Here is a 22,025-nt window from a genome sequence, read left to right on the forward strand (position 1 = left end):
AAAAAAATGCACATGCACAACCCTGCACCCGCTTCAGAGAGGGAACACCTATTGAACATGTGTGAGAGCATGCATGAACCCATTTCTCCTCATGCATGCTTCGTTTAAAAGTTGCTGTTTGCATCGCTCATACAAGCTTACTTTCTAAAAGATTTGCAATTTTTCCACTGTCAGAAACACCACCGGTTAGTGGAAAGGCAGGACGGTCTTACAACATATTGCTAGAATGATTGACAATTAAAAGGACCACGTATTTTGATAATCCACCCAGAAAAAGAACATCATGTACTCCATCATACCCTTTAAGGTAAGATAAATACTGTTTACAATAGTTGTACATATCATTTCATGGCTTTAGGAAAGCGGACATTTTACACTTTATCTAAAAAAACTCCAGGACATTGGGTTGAATACATTCAAAAGAATCCTTTTAAGTCGGAGCAGGTATCAAACTTTAGTCCTCAAGGGCAGGTGTCATTTTATTTATACAGCGCCAATTCACAACACTTTCATTCAGCTACATTTCAGACAGTTCAATCAGATCATACAGTCAGATTAGTCATTATTTTTTTGTCAAAGCACATGCTGCTGTTTGCATCAAGTCAGGAACTTGCAGGATGCACTGATCCTAGGTCAGCTTGTGCTGACAGCAGATATTAACTTGAATTCTCTTGTTGACCTTTCAGGACAAGTAGAGAAACAAGTCTATAATCTGAGGCCATGGGAATATCATTTTCAGTGCTGATTAGCTCTAAAACCAAATTACAACTCTTCAAACAGTTCAATATGGTGTAAGTGGTCACATACTTGTTAAGGAACTACTTTCTCCAGAATTTTAGATAAGGAAGATTGGATATAGGTCTATAATTGACCAAGCCATCTGGGTCAAGAGATTGTTTCTTAAGTAAAGGTTTTATTACAGCTACCTTAAAAGCCTTTGGTACATATCCCTGGAAGAAGGAGAGAGTAATCACATCTAAAATTAAGGTGGAAATCTGAGGGAATTTCTATGTTTTGAAGAGAATATGTTGCTGGTTTATAGAAAGTCCTCATAAAGATACCTCTTCATAAGATTACTTATTAAATAACAGAGCTATATCTAATCTATCAGTATTTTTGATAAAGGTGAGTTGCTAAACACATATTTCAACCTTAATGACATCAGATATTGTGTCTATAGTTGTCCTGTTAAATTTCCTGTATATGTCGGGAATGGGTGCCTTTATCACAAAATAAAAATGAAAAGAAAAAGACATTGACTTTAGATTTTCTTTATTGTTTCCATTTGTAAATAAGATATTGCAAGTTTATACGCTAAAAAACAGCAAATTACTTTTACAAAAATTAAGTCAAAAGAATCCTATGAAGAGAAACATGATGAAAGAGGAACCAAAATTAAATTATAACATGTATGAGGTCACAGAGATCTGAGTTTAACAAAAAAGATAATGCCACCATATTGTTCACAGGTTAGTCATCCTACACATGCAATCTGAAACGAAAACAGCAGCAAAGCCTCATCTGGTTTTACAGATATAATGTTTTTCAATGTTTAGATGGGAAAAATGGGGTGATCATGGTTGTATGGAACAAAAAAGAAAATGTTTTATAGGAAACAGTAAAAATTTAAACCAGGTAAATCATAGTTTCATAACATTTAACCAATTTTTATTCCAATCAAGTCTTCAGTGTTAAAAAAGCTAAGCAGTGGAGTGTACAAGATATTCAATCAGAATATCATCTTAATCAAATTAATCAAACTTTATCACCACCCTTTTTTAATATTTAGTACAAAGTTAACACATTTAGGCATGAAGTCAGCTCCTTTACAAACAATGCAGCATGCTCCTTTAAAGTTAGCTTTCTCTGTGGTATGTCAGTTATACATGAAAATAATCATCTCCTGTACTAATGTAGATTTTTTTTAAATACACAATCAGAAATATACATCCAACTTAATCATTACAGGGAAACATGATCAAAATAAGATAGTTAAACCATTAGATATTTGCAAACCCTCAGAAAACCAGGGATTAACTTTTAAATTTTCCAACATCAAAGACATGAGTGTACAAAAATAGGATTAAAATATTGAGGTCACTTCGCACCTCCGCTGGTTTAGAGATGGAAACTTATAAAGAACATTTGAAACATTTAAAGCGCAATCCTACAGAGCTCAGTTTTTCTTAGCATCAAAGATACATTCTTTGATTTCAGTTTTATTCATAAGAAGAAAAAAAAAAAAAAAGGCAGGCAGTATAATCACGTCAAAGCAATTTCTTCACTCCGCATGCTCAAGAGTACAGGCACCTGGTTACTAGATTGTGCGTTGGCGGCTTTCCCGTCACTAAAATAACTTCAGACATTCATTTGAACTTTCACATAATCTCATTAAAAATCACATTAAGGGGAAATAAAGTCGACACAAACAAGCAGACTAGCAGACAAACATGAAACGATTTGAGAAGCTCCGTAGGATTTTACCTGAAAACTACAAGAACAACAAATTACCTGTCAGCAGTTTTCTACACCATGATGATGACGTATTTACTCATGATGAACCCTGGATAACTACTACTACTCTACCGCCCAACATTGAACAACCAAGTTGTTCTCATGTCTATTAATATAGGAAAACGGAAATATAGTAAAGTTACAACATTAGAACAATTATAATCTCATCCGATTGGTGAGGAATTACGCTGAGATTTTTGTCACTTAAAATGATTTAGAGTTTCTTGCCTAAGTTTCATAAGACTTTGACTTTTTAACACTTTTGTTACGTTAAACCTTGGATGTGTTTTATTCTGACTTAACCTAACAGAGCGACACAAAGTATGGCTTGGTTCAAAAGTGAAAGACAAAGTAGTATCTGGAAAGTGCGGAACGCAAATATTTTCACACACAACAGAAATAAGTGAAACCAGGTCCAGAAAATTGTCTTCAAAAGGTCACCTTTTGCATAATTTCATCTCAGTGTGAATTACAGTTTATTAAAAGAAAGTTGATGCAAAATAAGTTTTCAGATTAAGATTTTTTAAACTGAAATTTCCCTTTTTTTTTTTAAATCGATCAATGTTCCCCATGTTGCTCCATCTCAAAAATTAAACCTGAAATACGTTAATTCACAAAATATGTAAAAAGTTAAAGTACTATGAATTTTTTTGAATTTGCAATGCGCAGTATAAGGCAGCATTATGGGAAGGGCCACTTGCTGATGTTTTTAATCCAGTTGAAAATTTGTTCAACAGAAACGCAAGCGAGAGCAGAGTGAGCAGCAGCTGACAAAAATGCATTATTATCTGTTTAGAAGAAAAAAAAAATACAGATGGATTTAAATGACATTTTAAGATGGGTGTCGCAATCTAACGGATTATTTAGTTCAGGACCAAGAAAGGACATTTGTTTGAGTCGGTAATTGAGTTGGATTGCCTCAGAATTCACAGTTAAAAAGTTAGACAAAAATAACCAGACATCATAAAATTAAAACAGAATAATCAGCTTATTGGTTGGTTTTATTGGAAGCTACATTAGGACAAACATTTAAAATGAGGTACGTGGAAAAAGAAGAATAATCTTGGAGTGGATTGAGTTCTAAGAGATTTTAAAGCTTCAAGTTTTTTTTTTCATTAAACACATTTACTTTCTTGTTTGATTACGTCAGACTTCAATGAAATCTTTCAACATATGCTGGTGTAATTGGACTGTTTCAGATGTAGCAGTGATCCAGTTCTGGTGGAGCATATACAAGTGAACTGAATACTAAAGGAGGAAAATATGCTGAAGAAACCAGGATTTCTGTTTATATTCTGTGCTAGTTAGATTCAAATTGTGCAATTCAGCTAGTAAAGCTGGAGGGTAAATGTATTCGTGTGTGCGCTTTCTATCGATATAGCGGTCTTATCAATGCATGAGTGATGTATCTTGAAGGAGGACTACAGATGAACTTGATCCAGACCTGGCTGCCATTTTTCTACTGGAGCTCCTTCATCCTGTTGAGAGCCGAGCCGGCCTTGAACCACTCGATCTGCGTCTCATTGAAGCTGTGGTTCAGAGAGATGGACTCCTCGCCTCCGTCGCTGTGCTTGATCACAGCTGTCAGCGGCTGGAGGAGGATCATGCATCAGTAAGAAATGTGGGCTGCTCTTAAGATGAATGAGTCACCGGGGCAACGCACTGCTCACCTTGCCAGGGGCGAAGGACTTGAGGCCGGTGATTGAAATCTTATCATCTGGACGGATTTTGTCGTAGTCGCTGGGGTTGGCGAAAGTCAGCGGCAGCAGGCCTTGCTTCTTCAGATTGGTCTCTGTAGAAAAGGTGCTGAGGTTAAAAATAATTACTTACTATAAACCAACCGATACTTTTAGGTTATAACCAAAGAAGAAGGCTATGCTTTATGGAGAAAAACAGGTGAGAAAACCAGGTTTCTGTAAAGCTTTAAAATGCTGCTCATTATCGCCTTTATGAAACACGGTGGTGGCAGCATCATGATGTGCATATACAGTGAGGCAAAGACAATATGGAGATCGATGGAGCCAAATATGGGGCAATAAGTCAAGTAAAACATGTTGGAGGAAACAAATAAATTAAATCTAATGTTGAAGCTAAAGATAAAACCAAAGCTTTAATGAAATGTTCTTTATCCTGGTGGTTTTTGCCTCCCTCTAGTGGTACGGGATGGAGGTGATGGTATTTGTTTGAGTACAAACTGATTTACAACTTATGTGGCGTTTCCAATTTACCCTGTTTTAATTTGATTAATAATCTGTTGATTTGTTTGAAGGTCAGAATGATGTCATAACCAAGTTGATCACCTTCAAGTTACTAGAAGAAAAAAAACCTGATTAGTTTCTCACGTTTCTTTCCCTCCGATGCGTTTAAAACACTAACGAACCGTTTGAACCAAAGCTTAAGGAAAGACTGTCAGAAGATACTGAAAAAAAAGGTTTAAGTTGCTTCTACATTTAACATTTACTGCAGCAATGCTAGAGCCTGAGCTCAGAGCTGCTTGACAAGCTCAGGTGTTCAAAAACAAACTTTTAGGTACCAACAGAAAACACACAACTCTTTATTTTCTGCTTTCATTCTCAGTCCCAACTTGTTAATTAGTGTGAACAGCTTTCTGACACAGTCAGTCTCTTAATTCTTCCAACAATAGAATTTAAAGTTTCCGTTTCCTGGTGAAAATAAACGAAGTGTAACTAAACCAAATCATTCAATAAATAAAGTACTGCAAAAGGTCAAAAGTTCTTCATTTTCTTTTTTTAACAACATAATGTTTCTGTTTTAAAACATTTGTCAAGATGTTGGAGATGTAAGATTTTGGAATCTATTGAGACAAGACTCAAATGCTTAAGAAGCAATATAAAAGCTTGCTTCATGTGTTAAAATAGCCTAGTCAAAGTTCAGAAACCAGGTTAACTGTAGTGTTTTTGTTTTTTTTGAATTGGTCCATGATATAAATCTTTAAAAACGGTTTAGTCATGTGTACAAAAATCCTTAACAGACAGAGCGGCATGCGGTTTAGATTTCTCTGTTTAATTCCAATTATGTGGGTTTGGACTCGATGAGAAGAATCAAAAATTGTGACAGGAACATTTTCCATCCACTGCCCGCAGAGAAACTTACCGTGGATTCTGGCGAAGCTTTTGACGATGATGGCGCGTCCTCCCAGGTGTCGTGGCTCCAGGGCAGCATGCTCCCGACTGGATCCCTCTCCGTAGTTCTCATCTCCAACCGCCACCCAGCTCACACCGTTGGCCTAGATTTTTATCAGGAAGGAATAATGTTGAACACAGAATTATGAGAACAACAATAAAAGGTTACAGATGTTGGTTTACAATCTCACCTTGTAGTGGCGAGCCACATCTGGAACGCCTCCATACTTTCCGGTTAGCTGGTTCTTCACCTTGTTGACAGCACCGTTCTCGATGTTCACTGCACCTATAAGCAGGTTGTTGGAGATGTTGTCCAGGTGGCCGCGGTACTTCAGCCAAGGTCCAGCAGCGCTGATGTGGTCTGTGGTGCATTTTCCTTTAACCTGTTGGCAGAAAAGAGCAGCAGCTTATCTAAAGAGTCAGTGGTTGCTTGGTTCCTTCTGGGCTACTCTACACTTCCTTTGATTCATGATTTCTCAGAAAGCCACTACAGTCTAGAGTTCTGATGCAGCAAATGGAGGTCGGATTGGAGGAAACCCATGATCTGTAAAATCATCTAGGAGCGGAATCTATGGCACCAATATCCTTAATTTTGGGTAATCAGCCAATAAAGGTTTGTACTGTTTTGCGGGTATTATTCAATGTTGTTCAATGAAACGAGGGGGTGTATTGCTTACTAATACAAACCTGAAAGTGTCATACATATATTTATTTATTTTTTTTTTTTACTGCCATATTTCAGTTTACATGTTTTATTTTGTATTATGCAAATATTTTGTTATTATGACTCTTATTTTGAAAGGCTTATGTAGGAAGTTTAATCTAGAATGTTCACTGGAAAACCAGAAGAAAAGATGCACACAGCATGAAGGCATGACTTCTGCAAGACGTTGTACAAAGAAAGTTAAGTTTAATAAGTTCTTTATTTCTCATTTCTACCTCAAAAGGAAGGGTCAGCCAACGAGGTATGTTTATATGTATTTATATTATTTTTATGTCATTTTGTACTCATGACACCATCTCACTTTAAGTTTATGTTGTATTTTAGTTCGACGGTGGTTTTTGGTTTCAGTGGCAAAGAAATTATAAGAAGATTTGCAATAAAACTGACTTCACACCAGCAGTAACAAATTCTTTATTGCCATCAAGAAGAGGTGGGAGTGATAGATAAATATATATATATATATATATATATATATATATATATATATATATATATATATATACACTATATTGCCAAAAGTATTTGCTCACCCATCCAAATTATTGGAATCAGGTGTTCCAATCACTTCCATGGCCACAGGTGTATAAATTCAAGCACCTAGGCATGCAGACTGTTTTTACAAACATTTGTGAAAGAATGGGTCGCTCTCAGGAGCTCAGTGAATTCCAGCGTGGAACTGTGATAGGATGCCACCTGTGCAACAAATCCAGTCGTGAAATTTCCTCGCTCCTAAATATTCCACAGTCAACTGTCAGCTGTATTATAAGAAAATGGAAGTGTTTGGGAACGACAGCAACTCAGTCACGAAGTGGTAGGCCACGTAAACTGACGGAGCGGGGTCAGCGGATGCTGACGCGCATAGTGCGAAGAGGTCGCCAACTTTCTGCAGAGTCAATCACTACAGACCTCCAAACTTCATGTGGCCTTCAGATTAGCTCAAGAACAGTGCGCAGAGAGCTTCATGGAATGGGTTTCCATGGTCGAGCAGCTGCATCCAAGGCATACATCACCAAGTGCAATGCAAAGCGTCGGATGCGGTGGTGTAAAGCACGCCGCCACTGGACTCTAGAGCAGTGGAGACGCGTTCTCTGGAGTGACGAATCGCGCTTCTCCATCTGGCAATCTGATGGACGGGTCTGGGTTTGGCGGTTGCCAGGAGAACGGTACTTGTCTGACTGCATTGTGCCAAGTGTAAAGTTTGGTGGAGGGGGGATTATGGTGTGGGGTTGTTTTTCAGGAGCTGGGCTTGGCCCCTTAGTTCCAGTGAAAGGAACTCTGAATGCTTCAGCATACCAAGACATTTTGGACAATTCCATGCTCCCAACTTTGTGGGAACAGTTTGGAGCTGGCCCCTTCCTCTTCCAACATGACTGTGCACCAGTGCACAAAGCAAGGTCCATAAAGACATGGATGACAGAGTCTGGTGTGGATGAACTTGACTGGCCTGCACAGAGTCCTGACCTCAACCCGATAGAACACCTTTGGGATGAATTAGAGCGGAGACTGAGAGCCAGGCCTTCTCGTCCAACATCAGTGTGCGACCTCACAAATGCGCTTCTGGAAGAATGGTCAAAAATTCCCATAAACACACTCCTAAACCTTGTGGACAGCCTTCCCAGAAGAGTTGAAGCTGTTCTAGCTGCAAAGGGTGGACCGACGTCATATTGAACCCTATGGATTAGGAACGGGATGTCACTTAAGCTCATATGTGAGTCAAGGCAGGTGAGCAAATACTTTTGGCAATATAGTGTATATATATATATATATATATATATATATATATATATATATATATATATATATATATTTTAGGGCTGCAACAACGAATCGATAAAATAGATAAAAATCGACTTTTAAAAGCGTTGGCAACGAATTTCATCATCGATTAGTTGTGTTGCACGATTAATGCGTGATCCGCCGCCGTCGTCATCACTGCCACTTGATTGAAACGGGGGAAGAAAAAAAAAAATACGTCAGAGCGAGCCAGCGCCGCAGGTGCGCAAAGGCTGTTTTCAAAAGGCAGAAACGTCAACTCTTCTAATGACCGATACCGCAAACGCAAGCTGCGTCTCAATTCGCAGACAGCCTGCGCTTTGTAAAGCGAAAAAAGTCGGAACATGCAACTTTTGTAAAAACAAATTAACATGGCACGGAAGCACCACTGTTATGATGCAGCACCTGAAAAGGAGCCTTCGATGGCAGTAAAGAGAGCTCATCAGCAGGGTGAGCGACCATGTTTGTTTGGTTTTAAAGTGGGGAAACGTAACGTTAGTTTCTCAGGTAGCTCATCTGATGCTTTCCTTACCGTGTTAGTAGGTTACAGACAGTGATAAGGTTGGCTACTTATTTTACTTTTAATTTCATTTGAATTAGCTTAAGCAGCGTTTATATTTTCTTTATAAATAAATTAACTTGCAAATTATGAGGGCAAGGCTTTTAAAGTTTAAATCTTCTGGCAAAGATAAAGAAGATCCTGCAATTTATGGAAGTAAAGCAGAATAAAATCCAGCAAGATCAGTAATATGTCAATTAATTATCTGCCACATTCCTATGTAAATATCTGTCTTTGGAGGATGTGTTTTTTAGCACCCCTAGTTCTCTCATTTTTATTCCAAATACAATTTATAATTTGAATCTCAGGGCTATTTTTATCTCTATGGTTAAGTATTTTCTCAAGTAGCAACTTTAACTGCTATACTTTCCTGTCTTAAAAGGCCGAACTCTTCTAGTCTAAAAAAAACTAATTTGTTGAAATGGGGGGGGGGCCTATTGTTTGAACCCCTTAGGGGCTTTTAAAAACAAAAATGCCTGTCTTTTTTGCGCTTTATAAAACAAAGTACCCTATATTTTGTGGATGTACAGCTACAATTTCTCGTGTAAGTTTGCATAGTTTTAACACAAACATTTATTTTTCATATTGCACCAGTACAGTTAGGGCCGGATCTATCAAAGGTTTGCGTGTATAAAAACGTGAGCTATTTCACTGCGCACACTAAAAAATGTACAAACTGATCTATCAACAGCGTGCTAAAAGGATTTGGTCTTTAAAACGTGCTAAATAGCGCCTCTTATCCATTTAGTACTTTTTCTGCAATGAATATGCAATATGGGGCGTTTACACGCAAAAGTGCGTCTTGTGGGAGGAGAACATGTAAATATATTAATTTAGAACTCACAAAGTGATTTATTAAACCTGAAAGCAATTTTGCTAACGGTATCTGACTCTATATTTAACACGTTTCAAAAGAAGGTGCAAATGGTCTGTATGCGTAATTGCGCACACATGGCAGCGGTTATTGTCGCAAGAAGGAGACATCGGAATGAAGCAAGGAGATGCAGAGAACGCATTTTTTCACTCCGTGTGAATATTTTTGGAATGAACGAGGAAACAATCATCAAAACATATGGTTTATCCAGCATTGACATTATGGAGCTGTTGGGGGAACTCCGAATGGATTTGGAGCCAGCCACAAGGAGGACCCACACAATACAAGATATCACAAAACTCCTTGCAACGTTGCACTTTTTTGCATCTGGGTCATTCCAGCGTACGGTTGCAGCGAGAGCTGGGATCTCCCAATCTCAGAAGTGCTGTCTGACCGGGTCGGGGTTCCCCCCCTGCGCCTGTGGAGCAACATGCCAATGTTGCGGGGATGCATAATCTCATCCACAGTCACTTCTTGTGAGCCATTTGGTATGTGCATTTTTCTACAGGCCAATACAAAACACCTGTTTTTTATTTTTTTATTTTTTACTGCAGTGAAGTAGAAATTCAGCCACATAACACCTTAGGGAATAAAGGTTGCCAAAGTTTTTTCTTTACATATATATATATATTATATATATTTTGGGTGTCACTGTAAGATTTAAATTTCTTAATGCACTAGTTTGTAGAAACTAAAAACTACTTTGCCGCAAAACGCGCAAAACCATAATTTAAATAGGGCGTCTCCAACAGTTTTGCACCTGCCACCAGTTACGCAATCGCTCTTGTTAAATCACCTGCAAACCATGGTTCGGCCCCTCGCGCAAAATTCCAGTTTGCGAGCGCAAATTACTGCACGCAAAATTGGATCTTGATAAATCCGGCCCTTAATGAGCAACCTGTACTTGTGTGCTTGTTTGTTCTGTCTAAAATGTTTATTTTGGAATAAAGAGGTTAATATAAAAAATATTTTTTGTCCGATTCATCGATTAATCAAAAAAATAATCGGCCGATTCATCGATTTTTAGAATAATCGTTAGTTGCAGCCCTAATATATATATATATATATATATCAACCAAAATCGGAACCAGCAGGTCAGGCTTTTTTGGTGATCAGCTAGAAAACTGCAATCAGCAGTTTTTTTTGTTTATTTTAAATTGCACATTAGAGCTAAGGCATTTAGTTTTCTCCCAGAGAGGATGATTGAAACAAAAGCTAGTTTGGAATACTGTCTTTTGTAAATGTTTTTTCATTGAATTTTAGAGAGAGAAAAAAATAAAATAAAATCAGATTTCATAGGAACAAAAGAAAAAAAGAAAATCCAAGATTTTATTTTTAAGCCACATTACCAAGCCCGGCTGTTCATTAAGAGTTAAAATACAAAGTGCGGTTAGATTCAGAATTCAAACTTCAGAAAGTACTTTAAATACAAAAATTTTTTATTAAGAGTAATTTCATTTGAATGTTTTTTTTACCAGAGACATTCATGTTTGTCAAAGAACACTACTGCCACCTACTAGTTTGTGATGTCACGGTGAGGCATCGGCTGTTGAGCAAGTCCCAATGCTGTATCTGGTGTTTGTCAAAATGCACTATTATCCAAGTCATCTTGAAAACATTCTTCTTTGAAATGTTGGCTACATATTGTGTTTTTTCTCTGGCCAGAAGTTCGATGGCAAATCCTCTCTCTTCAAATTGGCAATACAACGACGGACCTGTCCGTGGAGGATCAGGAATCGAAAGGTGAAATAACTTTTTTTTTTTCATGTTTACCAGATGTATTAAAACATCCAACTGCCATGGCCATTGTCAGTTTAACTATAGTATAGCTCTTGTGAATTTAAATGGTGAACTCCTCTCGAAATCTTAAATAATTGATGTTGATTGAGGTGTGTATAATAGTTCCCATTGATTTTGCTTGTTAAGCGGGGAGAATGGCGCTCGGCTTAGCTCACAGTGACGTCAATGCGTGAAGATGTCAGGAGTTAGGTGTTACTATATTTGGACAAAAATGGCCGCTCCTTCACTCTTTAAACCCGACGAAACATATACATTTTATTTCTTTACTGATTAACACCTAATTCATTAAATCATCACAAATGTATTAGCTTTAGGTTTAAATAATGATCCATTGATTATTCCTATACCAGACTTTTCCTTTAATAGGTGAAAAACATCCTTATACTTAATTCTGTCTCTGTTCCACAATCATTTGTAATCCTCTTATTTCAAATGATTGCAGTTATGCGATAGGCTGACTGGATGCTGTTCAGTCTAAATGATCCTTCAGAAAGTCCATCTTTCTTTGGAAATTCTGCCATAATAAAGATGAGTTGATGTGGGTGAAGAAAACAGGAGAGGATAAAACTAATACGAGCTGAACAGATGTAAATTAACCCATCTGACAGGGAGGCTTACCTTAATGAGGACCCTCATGTTCTCCAGATCTTTCCCATTCCACTTGTCAAAAGGCTTCAGCAGCTGAAGACGGTTACTGGAGGGGCTCACATCTACCTGTACGGCAATGAAACAGGGCCAAAAACATTAATCCATCTATATAACCTTCGGATCATCTGGTTTTTCCATCAGTGTATCTTAACTCTGCTTCTTCTTCAGCTTTCTGACAAACGGAGACCGATTCAGTATCTACTCACCCTGACCGAGCTGCTCTCAGCAGGGGGGTGCTGGTACGTGTCCTGGCCTGGGTCAAAGTCCCTGGCTGGAAGCTCATCACCGGTGGGGGGTGCCAGCTTAAATTTCTCCCCACTTTTGGCAATCAGATAGTCAGTCTCTGGGTTGAAGCTGAGGTCCCCGGCCAGAGCCAGAGCAGTGACGATCTATGCAGAATTAGAAGGTGTAAATGATTCATTTTAAGATTGCTTTCTGTCGTTTCCCTCTTTAGCCGGGCTTACACTGTGTGATTTTTTTGCCCTTTTCGGGGCTACTTTCCAATCGTGCGAGAATTTTCGGATCGGGCCGACTTCCAGCCTGATTGTGTGTTGTGTAGTGTACAGAATTCACGACCACCTCCCGATAAGGAACCGTGAGGTCAGGAGAAAATCAAACATGTTTGAGCCATGTCTTTCTCCAAATACGTTGTTTGCTTTCTCTTTAGGGCTTTCAGCACAGAAAATCGCACAAATTGACAAGGCAGCACGTTTCAATCTAGTGAGCTTCATATTCCTCTTCTACTGGTTTGGCTTCCGGATAGACATGTCCAAGTAGCGCCATCTCACTGCGGAGCTGAGTCGGACATGGTTTTTTGCGTACAGTGTGAGCAGAAAGATTGCATCAGAGCGTCGGGTCACACGGTGTGAGAACATACATCGTGAGCTGTGAACTCACACTGTGTGACGAAACCGCAGATGTGTGCAACGATTGAAAAAAAAATAAATAAATAAATCGCAGAGTGTATGCCCGGCTTTTGCGGACCCCTCAGCAGGGTACCTCCTACCTCAGGAGAAGTCACAAAAGCATGAGTAGCTGGGTTGGCATCATTCCTGGCCGTGAAGTTCCTGTTGAAAGATGTCACAATGGTGTTCTTCTCTCCTTTTTTAACATCCCTCCTGCAAAAGAAGCGACATTTCCACAAAGTTACAGCACAGTTAGGAGAGCCCAGCACTCATGCATCATCAGACTCAGATGGCTAAACCTGAGGCAGATGCTGCCAACTGATTTCTACCACTGCTCTTGGAGAGCTTCCCGATTTAATGCTCATCTGTATGGCTCACAAACCTCTCATGCCAACACAGTATTGCTCTTCTGAGTTTATGGCACACCTCTGTTCGCAATGCAATAACACACAGCTCGCCTCTATCCTGGTATCCATGGCTCTGTAACTGCAACTTTTGTCCTCTGATTGGAAGAATTGATGAACTCTGGATAGGCTAAGTAATAAACGAGACCTCTACCTGTCCCACTGGCCGATGCAGGGACCACAAGCGTTAGCAAGAACGATTCCTCCAACATCACTCAGGATCTTGGCCTGAGACATGGAGAACATTTATTTCAGAGGATAAACTCTATAACGTCTCATAAATAAAGTAAAGCTGGACTTTCCAGCTCTGTGTTTTTCACTCACATATCCATCTCTCTCGATGGTAGCTCGGATTTGTTCTGAGCCCGGCGTAACCGTGAACTGGGCTTTGCACTTCACTCCTTTATCCAGAGCCTGCTTGGCGACAGACGCAGCTCTGCCCATGTCTTCATAGCTGGAGTTGGTGCAGCTGCCGATCAGACCTGTTGGGATGAAAGAAACCAACAGAAAGTTAAAATCAGGGGAGAATCCAACAAGTATTCTAGTCAAGACTAATGTTGGGCAACTGGACAAATCAATCGACGATATACTCATTTTTTAAATTTATTTTTTAAGACACAACCCTATTTTTAATGGTACACAGTAGGGCTAAAAGACTTGGCCTTTTTTGTCGTTTAATTCTAGTGTGTTTACAGGCTGCTCCATCTGTGAAAGATTTGTTTTTATCACAACAAATACAAAATTAAACATTAGAAAAACAAAAAAGGAGATTTCTCTCCTGCAGTGTAGCTGTGTGCTTTCCATCAAAATAAAAAATCTCCACCCGGTTTTCAGTCTGTCTGTTTTGCGCATTCAGATAAACGAATAACAATCAAAACACTATAATGTCTCATAACCTAGTTAGAACAACTGGAAAAAAGGAAACCATTTCTACTGAATAAAACCAGCATGTTTACCTTATTGGGCTTTAGCAGTGTGTGCAGGTGGTTAAGAATATTACCAGTGGTGCAGAAGACATGTTTATCTTTACCTACAAAGTCATGTGCGCGAATATGTTGCGCATTACCAGTAGTTATGCTGACAAATATCGGTTGGAACATTTTTACACATCGCCCAACCTTAGTGAAGACCACACCAGCAAAGACCAAGGATTACTGAGACCAAGACAACACTACCAACAACAAAGTGCAGATTCTAATCCTGTGCTTTAATAACGGTTACATGACTGTCGAATTCAAGGTGACTTTAAAACCCCAGCTGAGGTGGAACGTGATCCGAACACGTCTAGTCAATAACACAGCGAGAAGGAACAAAGACTGAGGTGTCTAATTTCCCTGAATAAAGCATTAATGCTGAATGTAAGCCAATACGGCCTGCCACAAATACCCACCTACTTTAACCTCCAGGGGCCAGCCGTTCTTCTTAGCTACGGCCCCGATCTCAGACACGGGGTGGGCCAAGTCAGGGGTGAACGGTCCGTTGATGTGAGGTTTAAGCTGGAAGAGGAGAACAGAAGAAAAGTGAGACCTTTTAATATGCTCAAGTTTTCTTCTTTGATTTAGCAAACAAAGAAAAGTGCACCAAGTCACCTCACTGAGGTTGACCTCGATGACTTGGTCATATTCACAGCCCTCATCGGGCACCAGGTCCTCTTTGAACTCATCAGCAACTGACGCAATTTCTATACAACAGGGAAAAGGAAAAAAAGAAGGTAAGACATGAAGTAATGACTGAGGATGAATTCCAAGACACTGACCTCCGCGGCCGGTTTTCTCCAGATACGTCTTCATGCGGTGGTTGTAGGGGAAAACGGATGTGGTAGCTCCGATTTCAGCGCCCATGTTGCAGATAGTGGCCATTCCTGGAAAGTATCATCTAGATATTTTATTTCACAAACATACTGATAAATTGGCTAGTTAGTGATTCTGCTGACTTCAGCCTGACGAGGTGGTGGGAAACTGAAAAACGGTCGATGACCAGCTGATGAAAACAAAGACAGAGAAAACATAAAGAGGAGAAAAGATATTCCAAAGAAATCTTTAGTAGCTGTGATGTGCAGAGAATTTCTTCTTTCAGGTGGTGAGAGTCGGACTTTCAGCAGATAACAGGAAGGCTAAACAGCACAGTTAAGTTGCATGTATATTTTTGAGCTTTCAGCCTCCATCTGCTGTGAGAATGCTGGCAACATAAGGATTTTAATTCTCTAAGCAATACACAGAAGGAGATGTTTATTTTTTTACAGCAACCCTAGCCAACAGGGCATATAGCAGTAATAGCACAAGTTTACTTTTTCTCTTTAAACTCGTTCTTCCATTGGGAATGCTTTATGCACATAAAACATTTGCATCTCTTAAAATTTCATTTTAATCTTACCAGTGCAGGAGATGGAGTCAACTCCAGGCCCGTGATACTCCACAATTGCCCCTGTGCCGCCTTTAACAGTCAGAATACCGGCGACCTTAAGGATGACGTCCTTCGGGGAGGTCCAACCAGAGAGCGTTCCAGTCAGTCGCACTCCTATCACCTAAGGGACAACGACACAGGCTGGGAAAACAGTTGTAAAACGAGCGACTTAATGGAGAGACATAAATTACAAATTAAAGTGAATTAGCTACGATCCTCAGAAATTTAAAGGATAGCAGAGAGTGATTGAAAGACACACCTTGGGACACTTAAGCTCCCATGGGATTCCAGCCATGACGTCTACAGCATCGGCTCCACCAACTCCAATACAAATGCCGCCAAGGCCTCCGCCGTTAGGAGTGTGGGAGTCTGTGCCGATGAGCATCACCCCTGGATAAGCATAATTCTCCAGGATGATCTGTTTGGGCAGAGGGTCCATTCTCAGTTAAACAAGCAGCAATGAGTACAAGTTATTTATTCAAATTGTTAAAAATTTGCTTTAAAAAAACATGCTTATCTGGTGAGTGGATGATATTTCTTCACTAATTTAATCATCCACAAAAAGCTTGATTTGCAAAGTTTAATCTCAGTCCTTCAAAACTAAAATAAGGTATATGTGTTTAGATAAAATCTAATTCATAAAAATAAAACCAGAGCAGGTAAACCAGACAAGAAGAGCCTGCACTAATTTTTATTATCCGTTTGGGTAAATCCTGTACCTGATGAATGATTCCTGAGCCTGGTTTCCAGAAGCCAACCCCATATTTTGCTGCAGCAGTTGCAAGGAAGTTGTAGACTTCCTCATTTATTTCCTGTGGACGGCGAAGAAATAAAAGGGATGATTTACTGACATCCTGCAAATATTTAACCAACAAAACATTAACTGGTTAAGTACAATACTAATGCACAAATAAACAGTCGAAAAGGCATCAGTGTTGTTCATGTAGGCTATTTTCCTTCAGTGTCTGGTTACCTTCGCCCTCTGTAGGTCCTGAGCTCCTCCTGTCTGAGCTTCAATCAGGTGATCGCAGTGGATAGTGGAGGGAACGGCCACCTTTGGCAGGCCGCTGCTAATGAACTGCAGCATGGCCATCTGGGCCGTGGCGTCCTGCATGGCCACACGGTCAGGACGCAAGCGCAGGTAAGTTCGACCGCGGTCGATCTCCTGTCCCACTGGATCATCCAAGTGGCCGTAAACAATCTTCTCTGACAGGGTCAGAGGCCTGCTGAGCCTGCAGCGAAGGATCGGAGGAAATATGAAGAACTGAATGTGTGCTTGCAGGGTTTTTTATTAAAACAAAGGAGATAGTCACACTAAGCTCTAATTACAGAGCTCTACCAAAGTATTCATACTCTTGAGCATTTCCACATTACGTCTCATTTCTCTTCAAGTACAGAAGTTTTCCTACTATATCAAATCCCAATAAATTCCATAGTTAGAGGAAAAGTTCCAGCATTGAATAGAAAATAGCTTTATTTTCTTCCAGTGGGGAAACTCAGAAGTGTGAAAGCATCAGAGCAGAGCTATAAAGGAGTAAATGATAACTGCTGACCTCCTGCGTACGACATTGATGTTCTTGTGCATCTTCTCATAACCAAGGCAGGAACCTGGCTCAAAGCGGCTCATGGCCACCTTGGCCTTGGCACTGAAGACAGCGGAGGCATGAAACCGTTTTGCCCCAGTTCCCAGAACCAACTGGACCAGCAGAGACAGCAGTTGACATAAAGCAGAAAAAAACACAACCGACAATATATTTTAATTTTTAACCAAGAAACAGTAAAACACTTTTATTATTAAGTAAGTCAGGTAATGATAGAGTTAAGCAGGTGAGGCTGGTTAAAGTAAAGTCAGCTGCATTGGTAAAACACTCCATATTAACCACAAACATTTTACTCAGATTATAACAATAAAATCAGGGCTGCAAAATTAATTACAAAGAAAAATTAATAGTTTAACTTTGAAATAGCATATTTGAGCATCAACACAAGCAATCACACCTCAGGACTATATAGAAACATGTTACTGCAAAGGCCGACCAGGAGCATATTAAAACGTGCTTTGCTGTTTGTTTGTGCTCCAGCTTCAGTGTAAAGACCCAATAGAAAGTCGCTGCTCTCTGAGGAAACTGGGGGAAGGTTCTCATAGCTCATATTGCAGCAGATTGGCCTCACCCATTCACTGAACTAAATGTAATTTGATAACCTTGACTGGATTAAACATTTTTACAACCCAGAGCTTTTAAAGAGAGCATCTGAATACCATCTACCTTTGATCTGCACACATTCCTGTTCTGTAATAATCGTTTGGTATTGCAGGAGGGAAGGTCACATGCCGTTAAGGAAGAGGGGATGAGAAGTAGGAATGCTGACCTTTGCAAAGAAACAAGCCAATTCTCCACATTAAGGCCCAGGAGTGTTTATCAAGCTGACACAGGTCTTAAAGGAAACTGGTGATATTTAAGTTGGTATCAGCAATAATGGCCAATAATTATAAGATATCTCTGTATCCAACTGGATTCCTTCACAATTATTTCTGCGACTTTAACCAGATATTGAACCTGTATATAAACTGCCTTGATAAAACAATATTGAGCTGAATGCCTGATAAAAGAATCTGCTGAACTCCAAAGCTGGGAAAAAAATTACAAATTGTTTCTATTAAGATCCGTCTGTTAATGTTTATGCTAAATATTTTAACAAAAAAAGAAAAAAGAAATTTCTAAGAAGTATATAGAAAGGCTTTTATGAAAGGATTTCAAAGCTTTATTGTGCATCTGATTGTTATTTATTTATTTATCTTATTCACCTAATGCTTTCGAAACAAAATTTATGAAATTATAATATGTAAAAAAAAAAAATCTATTAAATTAAAACCTGCAATAAGGATAATATATGTATTATTGAGTAAAGCTGTGTTTTATGCGAGAAATGTTGAATTTGTGGACTTCAAAAAAAAAAAAAACTCGCAGACTTTTGGATTATCTTCATTCAATGAAAGGTTTAGTTCTTTATATGGGGTGAGAAAGGCATCTCCTGACAAAACAAAACAGAGAAAAATGAGTATCAACTTTAAAAAACAAAACAGTTTTGACTTACAGCATAATAAAAAACTATTTGTAATGCTCATTCTGAATAACCAATATTAAAAAAAATCTCTATTGGCAACTCTAATCAAACTTGTTATAATCCTAAACAGGTTTTGTAATTGTTTTCAAAATTGTCTGATTTATTGACTGTAAAGCCGGAGGTCTCTATGTACCCAACAGAGCATTAATACATTCAGCTAAGAAAAAACATGTTTGTAAAATCTCTTTACAGTAGGATTACTCTAGCAATTTGCCAGGAGATTGAAGAGATTTGGCCAAATGTTTGCTCAAAAGATTCTGATTTTACTTAAAAAAGAATTATTAAATGCAGGACGGTTTTGCACAAAGTAAAACAAATTATCATTTTGTTCTAAAATTGATTAAAGATCATAATGAAGCAGTTTGGGAAGGCTGATTGGAGAAGGAAAGCCGCAAAGAATTTTCCAATAGGCTGTATTCTAAATGGTTCGACCATTTCCTTTATTCTCAGTCTAGCTGGACTGATGGCTGCAAGACAGAATATTCTGGCTGATGGAAAGAAAACTGTTCAGTCTGCAGCAAAAAATCAGGTTAAAATGTCCAGCACCCTTGTAGTAGAATGTGTCATGGTCAAAAGAACCAAATATTAACTTTTGTTTAACAATGAAACACGGAGGTAGGCGAATCATCCTACGGGATTTATTTTCTTCAGATAAAACTAAGGTTATTAATCAAGGTAAATTAAGCCATTAAAAGGAAAATATACCAGTCATTTTAGGCTTCACCCTTCAGCTAGAAACCAAAGGAAGGATTTAATTTTTTTATTTCCACATTAACAATCAGGCTACGCATAAATCAATTTGAAAAACAGAATGACTCCACAGGAGGAAAGTAAAATGGTCCAGAATAAATCTAATAGATTTAAATTAAATTGCAATGTTTTTAAAGGCTTTATAATGGTGTTATTTATTCACAGCACTGATATCTGGCATTTTACACAGGGCTGTGTGTATAACGGTGCAAAACAACTTCCTTTATTTGTCTATTTCTTTTAATCACGTGACAAAAATACAGGCAGGTCCAACAGGTGTTGAGAGTAAAAATACTACTTTATTTATTATTTCATGGCATATGTGCTACGGTGCTCAATAGAAACAGTTAAAACTGAATGTCGTTAGATTATGTTAATGTTCTTGTTAGAGCTGCTTATCGCCGTTTCTCTCTGTGACCTGATGTGACTCGGTGAACAGCAGCTGTCAGGAGTTAAAGCACGTTGTAAACCACATAACCTTGCGTTCACCTTGCGATTAGCAGCGGATTAAGGCTCGTTATCAGACACCGCCTGACTAATGCTGACTGCAGTCAATCATGCCAATGGGTGACATGTTTAATACTGGAACTTAAAAAGTATAAATAACATTTTCTTACCCGGAGCCTGGTTACAGTCAGACAGTAGGACGCCATTTTGTAGTTCCTTCGTCACGGAGTGTCCCATTTTTATTACGTCATCATTACCTGAGTAAAACAAAAATATATCAAAATAATCTACCTGAACAAATAAATAATTTAAAAAATAAATAATTTAAAATAAATAATTCTTTACTATTTTACTCTTTATTTTTGTTCATCTTTTCTAATGCAAATTTCAGATTTTAGATTTTAACACTGACATTGTTTGATTTTATATTTATTTACTCCAAACTGCATAAAGATTTATTTGTCCAATTAAAAAAAAAAAAAATCCATAAAAAATGTATATGCGTAATATTAACAAGTCAATTTGTTTCGGCAATTATTCAGGGATGAAAAATAATGGTAAATGAGTTTACAGTTCAAATTAGACTTTTATTAACAATGAAGAAATCATAAGAAATAAATCATGAGCACAACGTTTTGTATTGAAAAAATATATTTTTTATAAACAAGAATTCTGTGCACTACTTATACATTCCCACTATTATATGATATGAAAGTTGTTTTATGTCCACCCCATCTGCAAACGTTTAACCTTTGTTTGACCCCATCATATTGGTGGGGTTCATTGAGAGTTTGGATTCCTAATCCAGACCCTGCCTCCAAACTTGGTCTGTATATTTTTGAGTAAAGGTGACATCAAGGGAATTTCTAAAGGTCATGTTTAGCATTCTTTATTGGTTGCAAACCAGCTTCAGTTTGATATGATTCAATAAAAAAAATATTTTATTGATCTCAGGGGAAATTCAATTGTTGTCACTCTTATAATGTTTTGAGTTGTTGTAGGTATGATACCTATAGACAGGAAGCATCTCCTGTTTTGGTCTGTCTTAGAGCAGATCTGGAGAATTTGAACTAACAAACTCTGTTGTTGTTCAACTGTCTCCTGAAGACGATGCTCACCGTTGTGAAGAATTTACCTTATTTTACGAAATTTTATCTCGTGAAATAATCTCTAGAGGTTCTTGGGGAGTTTCCAGAGCTGAGTAAACATTCATTATCAGCTTGTTAAGCTTTGTTAGATATTTTTCTCTGATGCTGCTCTTTCTAGAAGATGATGGTAGATGGGGTCACGCTCTCCCTAACAGACCTACAGCAAAAAGAAATTGCAACAACAAAGGACCTTAGCTTCCTCAAAAAAAAAAACTTCTGTTCTGTCCCTTCTTATAGACAGCTTCTCAATAAGTCTCCAGTGGAGTACAGTAGCCAGGTATCTATACTACTTCACCACCTCCACTACCTCTCACATGATACTAATAGTGTTTTAATGGTCTCTCTGTTTCCTCTGAAATTCAAATTCATTTCCACTCCTTAATTCACATTTAGGGTAAGATTGTTTTGCACCAAGCCACAAAGCAGTCAACCTGCTCTCTGTTAGTCAGCTTCTTGTCCGTGTTTGATTCTTCCCTGGACTGCAGACTCATTCAGGTATTTCAGCAGATGACAAGAGTCTGTGTTGCACTAAAAGTCAGAGATGTACAGATTGAAAAGGAATGGTAACTATCCTCTGTGGTGCTCCTATGTGGTTGACTGTCTGGTTAGCCAGCTGACCCTTCAAGCCACACAAACTGCCGTCCCTTTATTAGGTAGTCTTTACTCAGGCAATTTTCCATGCCTCCGCCTGAAAGTTTTTGACTGAGTCAAGCTGACTTGTGTTAAATCTAGTGGATTAATCAAAGAAGGGGATCCTCATAGTGTGGTCTGCCTTTTCTAAATGAAAGTGGGTTTGTTGAAGCAGGT

General features: G+C 38.6%; 1 protein-coding gene across 1 annotated transcript; it reads right to left on the reverse strand.

Moving 5' to 3' along the window:
* Positions 1-3,499: 3,499 nt before the first annotated feature.
* On the reverse strand, positions 3,500-20,304 carry LOC119799387 (aconitate hydratase, mitochondrial-like). Its single transcript, XM_038309239.1, has 18 exons — positions 20,241-20,304; positions 17,301-17,443; positions 16,721-16,979; positions 16,467-16,559; positions 16,007-16,165; positions 15,718-15,868; positions 15,101-15,205; positions 14,934-15,025; positions 14,735-14,840; positions 13,669-13,826; positions 13,499-13,572; positions 13,042-13,153; positions 12,242-12,424; positions 12,006-12,101; positions 5,849-6,040; positions 5,629-5,761; positions 4,185-4,306; positions 3,500-4,105 (listed from the first exon to the last, which is right to left on the reverse strand). The coding sequence occupies exons 1-18, from the start codon at positions 20,274-20,276 to the stop codon at positions 3,974-3,976; spliced, it is 2,346 nt and encodes a 781-aa protein (XP_038165167.1). The 5' UTR covers positions 20,277-20,304; the 3' UTR covers positions 3,500-3,973.
* Positions 20,305-22,025: the final 1,721 nt, after the last annotated feature.

Source organism: Cyprinodon tularosa, unplaced genomic scaffold (assembly GCF_016077235.1).
Source record: "Cyprinodon tularosa strain WSP-4 unplaced genomic scaffold, ASM1607723v1 ctg118, whole genome shotgun sequence".
Taxonomy (NCBI): domain Eukaryota; kingdom Metazoa; phylum Chordata; class Actinopteri; order Cyprinodontiformes; family Cyprinodontidae; genus Cyprinodon; species Cyprinodon tularosa.

Bases quoted from the DNA above. Each gene is read 5' to 3' on its own strand.
- LOC119799387 (XM_038309239.1), bottom strand. From the start codon at position 20,276: ATGGCGTCCTACTGTCTGACTGTAACCAGGCTCCGG. The intron at 15,869-16,006 runs GTGTGTCTTTCA...GTTGTCCCTTAG, and splicing joins GGGAGCTTAAGTGTCCCAAG to GTGATAGGAGTGCGACTGAC. The intron at 15,206-15,717 runs GTAAGATTAAAA...GATACTTTCCAG, and splicing joins TGACTCCATCTCCTGCACTG to GAATGGCCACTATCTGCAAC.